Consider the following 17,613-nt stretch of genomic DNA (forward strand, 5'->3'; position numbering starts at 1 on the left):
CAATAATGAAAATTGAAGCTTAGGAATGGGTGCGTCAGCGGTGACTCACCGCAGCCAGGGAAGAAAGGGATCAGATCACAGCACAAGGTCACAGCTCAAGTCCCCTCCAGCTTGGCAGACGGTGCCCAGTTCTTGCATCACCACTGCTGCGCTTTAGACAGAGTAAGGGTGAGGAGTCTAAAAACTTTCCAGAAACCATCTGTTTACGAGTAAAAGACATGTGATTCTGATTGAATCCTTTGATACATGGTCAAGTAGGTTGACTTAACATTACCAGTGGTGCATCAGATCCGATAATGTGCCAGGGGACAGTCAGTCTCTGAACTGGCAGCTTGTGATTTAGCCACTTGGGCGAGAATGCAGTTGGCTTCTCAGGGACAAGTGGTAAATACCAAAGTTCTTCCTTGCAGTTAGGGGGCGGTCTGACGTGTAGTATTCCATGAAGCCTTGCCACAGTTGAAACAGGGCCATTACCATTGAATGCTGCTGCTTCTTAACATTATGGCTTCCTGTAATCCTGCTATATTGCACACCCACACAACTCCATGTATGATGGCAGTTTCTAGATGCTTTAATCAAGCCTTACATAGCACCAGTGAGGATCCAGTAGTCCCAGAAGACCCTATGCTGACAAACATTGTCACAGTATGGGTAAGTATATAGCAAGCTGCTGCAACAACACCATGCTCTTTTCATAGCAGTTTGATGGCAGTTCTGCATACTTTTTCCACATGCAGTCTATTTCCTAAATATCACAGAGGACTTTTCACCTACCAAGTAGAGGTGAGAATGTATCTTATGACAGTTCTAGTTTTCTGGGGGTCCTAAGAAATATTTCTGACTTCCTAGGTTTTCTCCAGAAATGTATGTGCCACATCCCGTAAGAATCTGCTTTTTAAATACTGCATATTGCGTATTTGGGTTGGGTTGGCAATGTGTACTGCATGTGAATAATCAGTGCTTTCCTCAAGCATAGTTGCTGATGCAAACGCTGCTTTTGGTTGGGCGACGGTTCGCAATACGAGGTCTAAACGACTTGAATAGCACATTCGCCATACCAATTTGCTTTCTGAGATTGCTTTTGTCCCGCCTTCTTTTAGGTATGGCGGTTACGTAGCCTAACGCTGTGCCTAAATTGAGCCAGTGAGAGGAGTGGTATGAGGTGAGTGAGTGTTTTCTTTCTCCCCGGAAGGTAACTGTATTATATATTTTTTGAAAGGAGTGGAGCTTCAAACACCTCAGTCTCGCAGGAATACAAACAACGGCTGCACACACAAATAAATGATTCAGAAATGCTTGCCAGCGTGCTTGTCTGCCTGCACAAATGAAGTGCAGTTTCGTCCTGCAGTATGCCCCCCTGGTCAATAGGTGGAACTCTTTCTCATTATAAGAACCGAGCCAGTCGTTGGATTTTTTTTTCCTGTCTGTTTTTCGTTACGTCACCTTGTGGAATTGTGTTTGTACGTCGTCACCCCGTATGCGTTTAATTAAATAAAAATATATAAGAAACCTAACCTTTATATCTTTCCAAATCATGTTTGTACACTTAAGAACAACGTTTTAAGTCTATGAAGAGGCAGAATATCTTACTGTTCGTTAAAACACTGAAAACAATTTTATTCACTGCGAAAAAAGTGGCAAGATGTACCAATAATCATAACACAACTGTCGGTAAAAAGAGGGCATGAACCTTGGTTACATGGGTACAATCTTCGCCCCTGGTTCTTACATATTTTTGCCCCTACTAGCTAACAATAATGCCACTCAGGTCTTTCACGACAAATGACGTAAGTGGTGCGTCAGGAAGTGACCTGCGGTCGGAGTAACAAATGAACTTTAACTTGTAGCCGCTGCTCTGTAAGACTAAGGTGCAATGCTTAGTAAGCTCAGTGGAGCTCATTTAGTCATGAAGACTAACTTTTCACCCAAAACTCAAAAACAGTCCATGAAATACAGTAGAGAAGTCCGTGTAAATTTTGCAGCTAATATGGAGACTGAGATTAATGTTATGTACAGTGACGTTATGTAACTGACGTTGTCGCATGGGTTCATCTAACACATGTTTCTTACAACACATTTTCTATACAAATTCCTATTTATGTTATATTTTAGTATTTACGTTACAGATATATGTTCAGTGACGTTTGGGAAGAGATTTAAATTCATAAATCTGTGTAGCTGATCAAAAACAGAACAAAAAAGCATAAGCTAGCAAAGTGTTGGTTTCTTGATCTCATTTTAAAAAGTGTAGCTATTACAAACAAATAAAAATAGCTGAGATTCCAGATATATTTCTTGATGCAAAGGTGTATGTGAGAGCTGCCCAGTAGCAGCCATCCCTAACTGTTTAACAAATACACCTTTATATCTGACAAAAGGATAGGTGCTGGCCAAAGGTTTATGGGTTTTTCCAAAAGTTTAGAGATTACAGCAACTTTTCTTTACATATACTGTAGCCTTCTAATTAGGCACAGCTAGCATGTGAACTGTTGTTCCTATGGTCTCTATGGTACATAGGAAACTTGGTTTTTTTAGATGTACTTGCTGTTGATTGATACAGATACAGATGCTGGCATGTCCCACATTAAAGTTTTTTTTTAAACTTTAAGAAACTCTCACTCTCTCTTTTATTTATTTATTATCCTTTATTTAACCAGGAAATAGTCTCACTAAGATTTAAAATCTCTTATCCAAGAGATTCCTGGACAAGAAGCAGAACACATAGATACACATGCAATTTACAATGGTACAACACAATGAGCAACAGTTAAACAGTAAAAAAAAGTGAAATGTTTTCATTTGGAAGCTATTTTGGCAAAGAAAAAAATAAACAATTAATAATTTATTTGTGTTCCAGCTCCTTGATCTTGATCTTAAATTCATCTGATTTGATGAGATGATCCAGTTTTATTTCTTTCTGCAGTACTTTCCATGGTGATTCAGCAGCGCAGCTTCCTCCTGTATTCAGTTTTGATATTTAGAATATTTAACAATATGAGATTCTGTGATTGCAGAGTCTACATGTTATTTCTTTGTTCAGAGAAGAAGGGCCATTAACCAGACAATAGTTGTCCTAAAATTGCTGTTCATGTCAGGGCTGTACTATGTATATTTTTGTATATGTTCAAGTGAGACCGTCTATGGACAGTTGATGTGATCCCGCCTATTTTCTGATAGTACAGTGACAAGTAAGAGGCCAACATCAATGGACTCAGCGTTAGTAAACTGTCACACCCAATGTGGACATAAACCATGGATGGAGCGAATGAGGGCACAACTCAGGCACAGCCTCTGCCTTAATGTTGACTGGCACTGACGTCATATGAAAAGACAAACAACAAAATACATATTTCTCTGTATGCATAATGTGTCCCTGTCTATCAGGGTTATCAGCACTGACAACCAACCCAGGTAACAACAAATGCTGGTCTCCCATATATCTTCCATATATAAGAATCATTTAATGATTAATTGTGAATTTGTTTGCACACAGATTTAGTTTTATATTCAGAATGATTAATTGCACAAATTGTCCAGATATTGTCTGCATATTGGACTGTCCAGTATTATGCTATGAAAGGTGTGTACATATACACAATCTTCAAAAGGTGCAAAATAGATTTTGATTCTACACAGTCAACTGTAAATACCCTATTAGGGACCTTCATTCAAGCAATCACTGTCAATTTTTTGATTTTCTTGAGTGATAGAAAGCAAGGGAGTGGCTAATGCAGAAGAGAGTGAACACCAATACATCCACAAACAGGACCTGTTACATGGGTGGCTGACAGCTCTCCTGTATTTTGCTATATGCTGACAATATTTTATTACACCTTTCAAACATCCCTCATTGTCTGAACTAAGGCCTTTCATTGATTTGTGTATATAGAATCAACTGAACAAAATCTGTTCTAGTGCCATTATTGTCAGGGCTCCGCCCCCCTAGCTGTGGTGTTTTTGTTTTTCCCTGTCCATGTGCTTTTTGTTTTTCCTTGTGTTCCAGCCCCGCCCCGCTCCCCGCCTGGTCCCCGCCCACCTGATTGCCCCATTACCTTCACCTGCCTGCCTGCTCACCTGCATCCCATCTCCTCATCAGCCCAGCCCTATTTCTACCCTGCTTGTTCCTGTCTTGTTTGCCAGTTCGTTCCAGTGTGTTTCGTACCTGTTTCGTTCCCGCAGTTTTTTGGATGTCTGATTTCTCCGTGTTTGACTCTGCCTGCCCTTCGTCTTTGTTTTCTGCCTGCCGTTTTGTCCCGTTGCCTGATCGTTTGCCTGCCCGGTTCCTGACCCTGCCTGCTTCTGTTACCGACCCTGCTTTTGTCCACGGACTGCCTTCCAGTTTTCGACCCTGCCTGCTTTTGTTGTGCAACTTGCCTGCCGTCATTAATAAACCCGCCTGGAACCTGAAGCTCTCTTGGTCTGCGACTGAGTCCCTGCCTGAGCCCTTACAATTATATAAGGCAGGCAAGACTGCTATTATGCCATCTATGATTCCAGTGGGTACTGAATTTATATATTTGGGAATTCAGATTTTTCCTTCTTTACAGTCTGTCATTAAACAGAATTTTGCAACATGCAACAGCAGAGTTATTTCCTAAGTTGGACTCAGTAATTACTGACTTTCTTTGGAGGATGAAGCGGTATGAAGCCAGTTTCTAGGTTTTGAGGCTGGTCTCAGAACTTATTGCCAGAGATATAATTAAAATTCCAGGATCTCTCTCATTGTCAAGAAGAATTTCTTTTAGTATGTTAACTGGAGATAAGAAAGCTCTCCTTAAGCTTTAGGCTGAACCAAAGTATCCTATAATGAAGACAGGGTAATCTGAATTACAATGAATGTAACACACTTATTATAATATACATGTTTGTTCATTTTTGTTTCTTATATATATTTTGTTTCTTGTATTAACGAATCATTTCCCATGCAGTACATTACAGAAAATGAAAGTACTTCAATTCCCCACTTCAATCCTCACCCCATAACACCTGCTACCTCTTGTATTTGATGTTTATTTTGTGTAATGTTGTGATGTATATTGATTATGTGTTCTAGGGACTGTTGTATCATAGCAGTAGCGGCTGGTAAGATGGAAACAGGGGAGGCTGAAACATTACCTTTAAATCTATCATTACTTTCAACCTGTTCCCCTTTATTCTTAATCATGGTGGATTAAAACAAATAATTCACAGAATAATTGACACCAATCGCGTAAATGGAGTATAATCAGTTATTCGCGAAACTGCGCAGATTGTCTGTAGTTTGTGTGCTTGCGAAAGCTACAACGTGAGATTGTTCAACAAGGATGGCATTTATCGATTTAAATTACATGAAATGCTCATGACACATCACAGCTTTTGTGAGGTCTGTGTTCTAAACGTTATTGTTCATTGCACTCAACCTAACCTGAAAGTTTATTCTCAGTAATTTAAATCGATCTAACTAAATTTAGCTCCGTTTTGTAATCTGAATTTTGTAACACAAGAAAGCTATAATGTGAAACATTTAAGAGAAAGCTTTGGGATTACTTGCCACTTGCCATCCTTGTTAATTAAACAACCTCATGCTGTAGCTTTCGCAATAGCGCACAAACTACAGACAATCTGCGGTATTTCGCGAGCATAATTATTTACTCTATTTACGCATTGGTGTCAATTATTCTGTGAATTATTTGTTTTATTGTTAATCAAGGAGGATAAAGGGGAACAGGCTGAAAGTAATGATAGATTTAAAGGTAATGTTTCAGCTTCCCCTGTTTCCAGCTCACCAGCCTCCACTGTAGCATAGTATACTTGATTTCTGTTCGATTGCACAGGTTAACTTGTGGTAGGGCTTGAATAGTGTTAAACTCACACTCACTGTTCTGAGAGGTGTTGTTAGCCTGGTCTGACACTGTTGCTCGTTTAAATTGAATGGATACACTTATGTTCTATTGTGATGGAAGTCGCCCTGGAGAAGAGCATCTGCGAAATGCATGTAATGTAAAGTAATGTAATGTAATGAAAGTGTTAGTCCATCTGACTGTATCAAATTTCTGGGACGTGAACATGGGAAATCTATTCTACATAGCATGCATCGCTATTTCTGACATAATGTGGCCTTAAGAGGGTATATCATCCTTCCTTACATCTTTCCTATATTTAACTGTCAAGTTAAGAATAATTAAGAGCTTGTTACAATTGATTGGTTGTGATTATGGTTGGAATGAAAACCAGCATACACAGGGGGTCTCCAGGAGTTTTGGAACCCCTGGTGTATATACATGTATTCACATTTTCTTTTTCAATATAATAAAACATTGAGCAGAATAAAAAAAATGACCCAAATAATCCCTGGTACGCTGAATAAATCTTGTTGCAAACCAGGCTTCATCAACACCATCTGTGTCCATAGAACCATGCAGAAATTTGCATGTAGTTCTGGATATGGGCTTTTTTTGCATTTAAATCTTATTACACATATAGTTTTTCTGATTGACATACTGTGATGTCAGAATTAAGTGTGTTGTATGTAAACAGATTAGTGATGCAATCTGCAGCAAAAGGAATGCTGCATCCTCAACATTATATATTGTTACGTGTTGCAGTCACCTACATTAGACACTGGTGTATGCTTCACTGACTCACTGCAAGGGGTAGCCCCATCTGCGTCACCACTCTGGGGGCTTACTCTGCTGCAGAATAGAAACTGAACATTTATTCACTTTGACTTGAGAGTGTTATGCAAGCGGAGGAAGCTCAATAATTAATACCCTCCCCTTTAGAGCCTCACCGTTATCTTGAAAGTGAGCTGCACTGGAGCAGGTCTGGAAGGTCTGGAAAGCTGCTGGCCAGGCCTGCAGCACACACCACACCATTGCTACTCAGAAAACACAAACGGGTCATGAGCACATTTCTCAAATTCCTTTTATTTTCTGTTTTAATCTACAACATCTTTCCTCAGAGTTCTCTTTTTTCATATTTACAGTAATAAAAATAAATTATTTCCAGCAAGAATTACATTCGACACAGTGCAATATATAGCATGTCCCTTCTTTTGTAAAGTGCATTGTACTTGTCTTGGATTGAGTTTCACCATACAAAAAAGAAAGGTTTGTTTACATCACAGTATCATTAACCAGGCATTTCCCCTCCTCCTCAAAGAAATATTTCCATAGCTGTTTAAAAAAAAAAAACAAAAAAACATAGGAAATGGCAATGATGAATGGCATTCCTTAATCATAGACGTTCATCTCCTATGTGTGCTGACATTAATGAGGAGACAGCTTATTAGTGGATGACAAGGAGTAAAATAACAACAGCAATGTTAATTGGATGTAGAGTCTGTTTACCAGTGGATGTAATGTTAATCACATAATTACAATACTGGAAGCAAAGTGAGCAGGAGCACTCTTTTCTTCAGGCAAGCTGTGGTACGTTATGCCAGGGTAGATTCAGCCCATAATGTTGAAGCTGTGCTGATTAATGGTGTAAAATGGAGTTTTCAAGGCCTATATTTTAGGAGAATTGAACAGTTTTGTCTTGTGTGTCTAGATTTATTTTTAGAAGCACCAGATTTATCCTTGGGAGAGTTCCAGCACAATGGGAACTGTCTTTGAAACGTCCTTCTCTTATTTTAGTCTGAACACTCTGCTCTGAATGAAGCAAAGGCTTTGCATAAGCTGAAATTGCTTGTCGCTTCTTTTCATATCTCTAACGGAAGCGTGCACAAAGCCCCCAGAATAGCAGCAAATCATTGCCACCAGTCCCCCCACCTGAGCTCCGCTCCACGATACCTCAAAATACCTTTTGATGCTACTGTATTGTCTGAGGTGTTTTCACAACTGTTTGTGAGTTGTTCAGTACTGTGTCTGTATACAGTGACATGCAAGTGAACAAGAGCCCTGTAAAATGCTGTTCTCTCTCCTTTCCTCTTCTTTCCTCTCCTCTCCTCTCATTTCCTCTAAAGCACATAAGTCACAGGAGGCGATACTACCATCTGTCTGATATCTGAGCAAGCCAAGACTCCCTTGTGTAGCCCGGGACCAAGGGAGGTAGATAGGTAAGCTAAATTCTATTAAAATCAGCACAGACACACTCAATTCATTCTTGGGTCATCCCACACCCCGGGGTTCATTGTGGGGGTATGGCCTTTATGGGACAGATTAAAACCCACCCTCTCTTAGTCATAGATTAAGCTCAGAGCATTTGGACTGAATCCTCCACTGTGCATTAGCTCATTTGATGAAACATTTTTTTTTACATTTCACTTTTAACATAAATGTGGTATACAGATTTAGAAACCTCATATGTGCCACTAACTCCCCCCCCCCCCCACCCCCCTAAAAAAAAGAGAAAAAAATCAATAAATACATCTTAAAATCAGATAAATAAGACACTTTCAAAACAGTGGCACTTTTAGCATCGCCAAAATACATATTCAAGAAAACCGACCATTACAGTGTTTTAAAAAAGAAAGTACACACACACACACACAAACATCCACAACAACAAACACAATGCTGAACCCATGCCCCTGTGATGTATATAAAAATACAGGTTTCAGAAGAGCATTGCATAAGAAAAATAACTCTAGTCCTGCTGAATAGACATTTATTTTGTAAGACTCTATAAATATCTGTACCCAGTGAGTGTAACACAGGTGAATATAATCCAATACAGGTTGGCAATAGAGCATTGGTATTTGTCACAAGTTGTTCATAGACAAAATTAATTGACTTACAGTGTTTTAAATATTACAAGATTCTGAAAACATGGGGACGCAATGGGTCAGACATACACAAACACACATGCGCAATCATACTCATACAAAATTTACAATTCCGTGATATTAAATATGTTTTAGTCTTGAAAAGATGAGACAAAGTTTTCAAGTATGATGACACTGGAATGCAAAAAAAATGTGGACATTCAACAGGGAAAACCTTACCAGCACATTGTCTCATAGTCACCCAGTCTGTTTCAGTGGACATCACTGCTCCATAATAGGGTAAAAATGACAGATCTGCAGTCAGATCTTTTTTGTGCAGCCAAATTACTATACAGCTTACTTACAGAGAACACAGCACTACAGATCCATCCAGTTTTTGTCACAAAGTTAAGATGGTGTTACTGTAGATCGTGGGCCAGATCCAGACTAACAAATTAATGTAATTTTAGAGTAAGAACTTTAAATTCTTACGTGCTTCATTCAGAAGCAGGAGATACAGATTCTAAATGTTTCATTTTTGACCAAATGGATAAAAACATGAGCTTTTTGCCTTGGGATGGGGAAGGTTTAAGGTTTCCTCTGAAAAATGTGCTATCTATATAGCTTGGATGGTAGACAGAAGAGAGAGGAGATGGAAAGCATGGGTATGCTTTGCTCTATTATTTGCTCTAATAGTCATTAGTGTCGCATCTCAGTAGCTGCTGTAAACAATAATGGGGACACATGAGTTGGTGAGGGATATCCTACATGCACTGACAAAGTAAACACAGCTCCAGTCATTAAGTGCACCCCTAAAAAACGCTTTATATAGAAGCATGATGTTGGTCACGTGACATTCCAGGCATGAAAGAGCAAAATATTGTTGTACAATATCCATACACACAATTACACATGACAAACAATGCCACAGGGCATCAAATTATGCCACTGTGACTGGCCCACAATTCCATCAGATTAAATAGAGAGTGAAAGAGTCCATAACCGACCATGGTTTGGTCATGTTGTGTTTCTGCCTCATCTCCCAGTAAGAACGGAGGACGCGAGCTATTAAATTACAAATAAGAGAGGGCTTTGGATCAAAAATGGTACTTTTCACACACTTGTTTTGGCTTTAGGTGAACCATCTCATAATAACATATCACACCCCTGATACTTATGGCCTAAGATCTTTTTGTCTTTTTTTCTGCACTGATCAATGGGCTAGTAATTCCATTCAAGAGGAACACAGCGCCTTCAGCCTGTCATCCCTTACAAAAACTATGTTAAAATGTGTAATACAAAACAAGGATTATATGTGATATATGTCAAATATGAGTCATGTTATTGTTGTGTCAATACAAATACAATGAGTATTCAAACTAATGTAATTCAGTGCATTTAATGTAGCATATATTGTGAATTGCACGCATTGCAAAATACAGTTTGACATTGTATGAGTAATATGACAGATAAGACAGTGGTAACACAAGTTATCTGTAGTTATATGACACATTTTGACATATATTGGATATATTCCTTATGTGGTCTATTCTTACAGATATTAATCTAAATATCATTTAAACACATGACTGGTATGTCTTTGTTTCTTGGAGTTTTTAATTATACAGCATGTTAAACATTGTACATTATTGCCAGGGAACTTAAATAAGGCCAGAAAATATTTTGAGACTCTGCATGTTTTAAAAAAGGTTTTTTTTTTACCATCAATTGAAGGAAACATCTTAACAATATGATACAACTGTTGACTGATTGCATAATCATAATGATTATTCACCCCCCCCCCCCCCAAAAAAAAAAAAATCCATATAAAAGACCACTTTAAAATGTTTAAAAAGTATAAAAACTACTACATCAGCTTGTGTGCGCCATTTTTCAGAGATGTCAAGTTTTGTTAGTTTTTCTTACTTTTTTGGTAACAGCATTAAATAATCTTAAAAATTTGACAGGTTAAAAGTAATACAATTTGCAACCTGTGTGCTACGAAAAGGTTGTTCTGTAATGGGACAAGATGAGGTGAAGTTCAAATTGCTGTCTAAATCATATATTTGTCTTTTATGCAACCCACCTACGTCAACCATCACTTATTTCTTTTCAATCTCCGCTGCATTTTATCTTGACAGCAGCATCAGACTGACTAAAATTCTACTCAGTGTGAGTCAGATGGACAAAGTCACTGATTGTGAAAAGAATCATTCACCTAAGATGGAAATAACTGTGTTCAGGAAATATTTCAAAGGAACCCATATAGGTGGTTATCATATACTTACTCCAGAATTTTGGGGAGGAGATCTTCAATGGTGACTACAACATTCGATTGTTCTACGAAGAACAGCATACTTGACAAATTTTGCAGAATATCGCAAATATATACAATGAATGGAGATATCCCGTGCAGTGCTGATGCCAGTGTCACTGTTGGGCTCGCCTTTACAGTCCCATACACGCTTGAGACTGTAAAGTGTTATAGTTATATCTCTGAAGCACTCCACAGGCGGCTCTTTCATAAAAGAGTTACTGACAGAATGAAAGGACTGCATGATATGCTGAGAGCGTCTCGGTTGGCGTCTCCTTTAGCTCTGTATCTAAATGATGATTCTGATTAACCTTGGTATTTAAGCAACTTCGGTGCCAAGATACCGGCTTTAAAGCATGGATGAAGGCGAACATGATGTTATCTGAGGGAAATGGAAAAAAAAGAACTAGTGGGAAAATAAACAACCGCGGGGCTGTGGGCTAATTAGATATTTCTGGTACATTCTGCTGCAGGGTCATGTTATACTCCATGCTACCCTCCCCCGATTTCTCTTTAAATATTTAGCAAAATTGACTGAAAATCAATTAGTAATTAAGTTGCAGTTTGACGCGGAGTCTTCAGCCATAGCCAACCGACTTGACCTCTCACAGTTTGCATTAAAGACGAAAAGCATTATATTGGTTTTCAGAAATGCACATCTTGTGGAAAATATCCTGTCATTCGTTGTTTTAAAGCAGGAGCTGTCCCAATAGAACATTTTAAGGTTATTGCGGTATTGAAAACATATTCCTTTTTCTAGAGTTCTGTTGCAATCGTTTAAGGTAGTTTCTTGATACACTTCACAGTTACAATATTTAAATACGCTTCAAACATTGGCATTCAGTTTCGTAGTCACAGCCGCATATAAAACAATTACACAGGTACTGTGAGATTATGTGCCTGTTATGATTCATACTCTTAAACCAAACGTCACCATGGAATAACGTGATGCCGCCTGAACGCGTTCACTGGGAAAACAGCTTTGGCTTACACTCATTTGCTGTTAGGATTTTCCCAGGAAGCGTGTTAATTTGTGCAAAATAGAGTATTTGTTTTCTTCTCTCATGTATTATTTACGCAGAGTTACAGTAAGTGCCGGGATGACGCGTCTAGCTGCGAGAACTCGAAGCAGGTTCGTCTTACTTTCCGCTATCCATGGTACTGAAATGACTAGGCGGATGAACAAGACACTCCTCACATGAATTTAATGCGAAAAAGACCCTGTTTTCCTGTGTGTAACATTTTTACTGTTTTATGGCATATGAATAGGCAGTATTAAGATGGATAGGTAAACACAGGCGTTATTGATGACAACTTTTACACTGCTGCAATTGAAGCACGAATTTTCCGTAAGTGGTGTGCATGGTCATTTGCAAATACATCTTTCCTTGCTTTACGTATTTTATACGCACGTTTCCAACGAGTCACTGATCTTAAAAGCGAAAATATGTTATTTTACATTTAAAGGCCTCTTCACTACGGTTAACTACCGCCAGCCGAATTAGTACGTAACCCAATAGCTTGTAATCGAATGAATACTGTATGCGCATATACTGTATAGCAGGCGTTTGCAGTTGTGTCCTTGGCAGGGATACTGATTGTTGAAACACTATATGCTGGGGGGTTGCTTAAATCAAACAGATGACCCCCTTTTCAAACTTATTCACGCATGCAACCCATTTCTTTTAACAGCTATATCAATACCCGCAGCGCCGTCAAAATCACTAATGCGTGTTAACTATTTCTTTATATTCATTTCTACTCGTTTATTTAACTCGTTTCCGGCTTACGTAAAACATTTTAGGGTGGTCAGTTTCTGTCTTTCGATCCTATAATCTAGAATATGTCTAACTGAATTCAGTGGTCTGCTGCTGGGTCAACATTTAGCTCGCTGCTGCGATTTAAACCACAGCAGAACTGTCACAAGATTGTATTCCCACTCCATCAGATTCTGCTTATTACTGCGGCCATAACTATTCGGGTACTGTCATCAAATGCACATCCGCTCTTAAACAGGAATACATAGCATTTTAAAATTTCCCTTGCCTCACCTTCCCCTGTGAGCTGGGAACGGAGTGGTAGCCATTTGGGCGCACACACACAGATAAACTGCCCTGCAGTTTTGTGGACCTCATTATGACAATGCATAGATCACACTTTCACAACTCGCATTTTACCCTCGGGGCAAGTATAACCTATAACACAGGTATGGATGTACCTTAAAAATATTAAACATATTTGAAAGTGGAAAAATGCAACTATACGTCACTTGACGTCCTTGGCCGCAAGGAGAAGCTGGAGGGAACACATCCACAGCACGCGAGCCAGAGAGATTTCTGGATGTCGGGATTTCTGAAGGCATAAATAATGGGATTGATGACTGAGCTGAAAGTCGCCGGTAGAACGGTGGCATACGTGTAAATCATGGGGTATCTGGAGTCCGCCACCAGGGAGTACATCGCAAAGGGGATCCAGCACAGCGCAAATGTGCCGAGGATGAAGGAAAGCGTGGAGACACCTTTAGTGGTAGAGGAGGCATGGGAGGTTGCCATGAACTGGTGCTGCACCGCAATCTGCTGCGCGTGCCGGAAGGCTATCTTGCAAATCTGCAGGTAAAGCTGCATCATGAGCGCAAAAATGAGCAGGAAAGATACAGCCAGCAGGGCGGCATTGTTTTTAGTCACTGGTCGACAAATGCTGCAGGTGGACTCGTCTTGTAGGCAGTTCCAGCCGAGAACTGGCAGCAAGCCCAGGGCAATGCAGACCAGCCAAATGAGCACCAGGATGACGTACGTGAAAGTCACGGTTCGCTCCGTATGGTAGGTCAACGCGTTGTAAAGGGAGAGGTATCTGTCCACGGTGATCGCCAGGATGTTGAGTACGGAGGCAGAGAAAGCGGCGATTAGCAGTCCAGCTGAGATCAAACTCACGAATTCCGTGTTCAGCATGTAGGTGAAAATGAAATTGAGTATTAGGCCGAGCCCCGCCAGCAGGTCTGCGAAGGCGAGGCTTCCTATAAGGATGAACATCGGCGCTCTCAGGGTGGGCGTGTAAAAAATGATGGCGATCACAATTGCATTTTCACAGGAGATGAGGGTTCCCGTTACACACAGCGCAATGTCCCAGGGGTTGACCGCAACCGTCCGCAGTTCGGAGGTCCGAACGGGCGAGGAGTTCTTTCCGTCTTGAAAATTCCAGGTTACCGAGTTCAAGGAAGAGGTGTTTTGGAGTTGGTTGCTCATTGCTGCGGCAAGAGAATGAATCATAGCTGAGAGGGAGAGAGAAAGAGGGGGAGGGAGGGGGTGTAAGTGTTGGGAGAGAGAGAGGGAGATTGTGTGTGAGTAATCATCATTTAGACTTAAACGGAATACTCCCCCAACACACACAGCGTACCACCACGGTCGCACAAAATGATGTGTTTCAGGCCGATTGATGTAGTCGCTCTATAAAGGCGAATGCTGGATACAATGCAAACACTCATCTAAAAAATTCAAGCGTATTGCTTTAGTACTTAACAATAAAGAAATAAATAAAATCAAAACATCGAGCACTGACAGATTGCAGGTGTTTTAATGAATGTGTTATTAATATCATATAGTGATATCTATGTGTTAAATTGAGACAAGAAGTCTACTCTACATTAGAAATACTGACATCATGCAGAACCGAAAAAGCTATTTTTAGACAAGGTTAAAAAAAGCATATGAGACTCATTATATGCATTTCATACGAGTGGATTTCCATTTTAAATCGCGATCTCTTTGATGCTTGTCGACATGCACAGACAAAAAACGTTATCTCTAATTTGAAAACCAGCACATGCCAGCGTTTCATTCACAAAATTTCCCCATGCACAGGAACCCATATTCTATCTGCGGCTATGAAGGACTGCAAAGGTCACATAGGATACTCAATAGTGCAATTTCAATATAGTCGGAAAGGAACGTTCGTTTTATGTACCCGTTGTAATAATTAAGCCCAAACACGTAAATGTTCCGTAAAAGAAAACCAAGCACCAACCAGATCATCCGTGCGTTTTATCCCAGAACAATATCTTAGTTCGTGAAGCCGCGCTCAAATGCATTTTTGTGAGAACCCAAGCACAAGCAGTGACAAGCTCACACAAGAAGGAAGAGCACGGAGATGGAGATGCAGAGAGAGAGAGTCAGAGAAGGAGAGGGAGGGGGTGCGAAATTACCAGTTCCTTATTCCTCCACCCTACTATTTCACGCCGCCGTTGGATCAAGTCTTTGTTTTTTCAGCTATACGGTCTTTTCCAGAAGCCCACTGTTCCTTGGTTAACATTGGTAATTTTTGTACTTCGCTGGTAGCGGCTTTCGGTTAGTGTTCTAACTTCTAACCCATTGGACGTGCCGATGATTCTCACGTCTGACGTCAAAAGTGTTCACTATATACATGATCAGGACAGTGAATCAGAGACGGTGTGGTAGTACTAGTTGTCGCCAAAAACTGCAATGAGAGAAAATAACGCGAGTGATCGAAAGATCGGATAATAATGGTAGAATTTCACTCACCGTCTCCTTCTTCATCAAGGGTTTTATATTCTGTTAAGCTACAGTCCATCCAGAAGTTAATAACCGTCATCATGATCATGTACAGCTATACTGAAAAAATCTGTTAAAACAATGATCACCTCATATCCGTAAGAATTCAGTATAGCATTACGTACTCTAATCTTACGGGATATCAACCAACTTTGGCATTATAAAAATTGCCTGACGCTGTGTTGTTCTGGCTGTATTGCAATGTATCCTTCAATTTGGCTCATAACAACACCAATCAGATAGATAGATAGAAAGATGGATAGACATAGATAGATAGATAGATAGATAGATATCAAAAGCTATTTGAAAAAGAGACTTTACGGAGTAGTATGTCTTCCATTGCCTTCATAATCTATGCATGATTTATAGATCTGATCCCAAAATCTTCTCCACATATTTTCACAATCATTGTACAGTTCTTTTCAAATTACACATCTTTTAACCACCCCATGTAAACAGATATTTCCCTCAAAATATAACTGATTGATGATTCATTCTTCCACAATTTGCACTTCCAAGCATTAACGCTTGACCAACAAGTGCAGATGTCACAAGAGAGGGAGAAAAAGTTCCAAGGGAAGGTAAAGGAGCAAAAGACCCTGATCTGAGTCACCTTTAGCATGGTGCTACTCTCTGAACCGCCCAGTGCTTGAGTGCTCACAGCTCTCCCTCCCACTGCTTTCCTCTCATGTTGAAATAAGATGAGAAAAATATGTTTCTTATTAGGACAGCTCCCAATCTTGCTTTATATTTAGTCAAATATTGCAAAAAATGCAGGATGAAAATGTAGCCACAACCAAAGTTTGAGTGTGAATGTGTGTGTGTTTCCTTGAGGGTTATAAAAAGACAGGGGCTGTAAGGGCTATGTTTATTTTTCTGCCATATGAAAGAATTATGCGGTAGAAACATGCTAAATTGATGTTATTATTATGTCGTTGTGCTAGAGAAAACTGTACACCACTGTCTCACTGCAGTGGTTGGGGGGTACAGCAGACTTGAGGAGGCTTTCAGAGTGAAGCTATTTTTATTGCTGTTCCCCCTGTGGAGATTCTTATGAATCACAGGGCCTGATCAGAATTACAATGAGCCCGTGGGTAGCTGTTCATTGATACCACTCTCCCATCACCTCACCAGCACTACCTCATTCATCCCTCTATTTAAGTTCTACTAAGAAGGCTTCAAGGATATTCTCAACATGAAACGGAGTTAGTGCTAGTGTGCGTAGTCTGTACCGTGTATATATTTGTGTGTGTGTGTATGTGTCAGTGCATGTGGCATGTGTGACAGTGCAGGTATGTGCATGTGTACTGTGGTGTATTTGCACCTATGTGTATGCATTTGTATGTGTGTGTGTTTGGTTGAAGTTTTATCCTCAGGGCTTTATTATGTTACGGACTTGATCCGTGGTCTGGTATATGTTGAGGTCAAACAAAATACATACACATCCATGAACAAGAAATAATGCTCTCCTTTTGTTCAAACTTAGAATATGCAGGTAAAAATATGTTTTTGGTCATTTTGATGATAATGATGACATCTGTATGATAATACATTTGACATTGTATCAGTTTTGTGTTACAAATTTTGAAGAAGCTTGTTAACCACAAGGTCTGAATATCAGTGGAGACAGTTGCATTTACATTTATACTTTTATACATTTAGGTATTCGACAGACACTCTTATCCAGATTGACTTTCAAAAGTGATTTCAATAGGATTTGGCAATTCGCTGTACAGATACTCAAACATTAGTGCCATCCTTCAAATGTAGTACCATTGTGGGAAACATTGCCACAATAGGAATTAGTGCTGACAAGGACATACAACCTTCAGCTATTACTGAACAATATTAAGCTTAAACTGTGCAACCTTAAACACCACTGATGTGAATCGTCACAGCATGTTTAAAGCTCAGCTAATGCCACTGCAAAAGCTTGAGGTGGCACCAGGCTTTTATCTTCAAGTTTAAATTGCCATCGGTTTTACAGCTACCAGCTTGTATTTGCTTTAAGAGGGTGAGGCGTCAGTATGGAGAGCACAGGTGAATAG

General features: G+C 39.8%; 1 protein-coding gene across 2 annotated transcripts; it reads right to left on the reverse strand.

Moving 5' to 3' along the window:
• Positions 1–10,486: 10,486 nt before the first annotated feature.
• On the reverse strand, positions 10,487–15,278 carry LOC118774025 (G-protein coupled receptor 12-like). Of its 2 annotated transcripts, none has more exons than XM_036523113.1 (2): positions 15,199–15,278; positions 10,487–14,268 (listed from the first exon to the last, which is right to left on the reverse strand). In XM_036523113.1, the coding sequence occupies exon 2, from the start codon at positions 14,264–14,266 to the stop codon at positions 13,259–13,261; it is 1,008 nt and encodes a 335-aa protein (XP_036379006.1). In that variant the 5' UTR covers positions 14,267–14,268; positions 15,199–15,278; the 3' UTR covers positions 10,487–13,258. The 2 variants fall into 2 exon arrangements, with proteins under 2 accessions (XP_036379006.1, XP_036379003.1); XM_036523110.1 differs by lacking the exon at positions 15,199–15,278 and adding an exon at positions 15,021–15,116.
• Positions 15,279–17,613: the final 2,335 nt, after the last annotated feature.

This window comes from Megalops cyprinoides, chromosome 3 (genome assembly GCF_013368585.1).
Source record: "Megalops cyprinoides isolate fMegCyp1 chromosome 3, fMegCyp1.pri, whole genome shotgun sequence".
NCBI lineage: Eukaryota > Metazoa > Chordata > Actinopteri > Elopiformes > Megalopidae > Megalops > Megalops cyprinoides.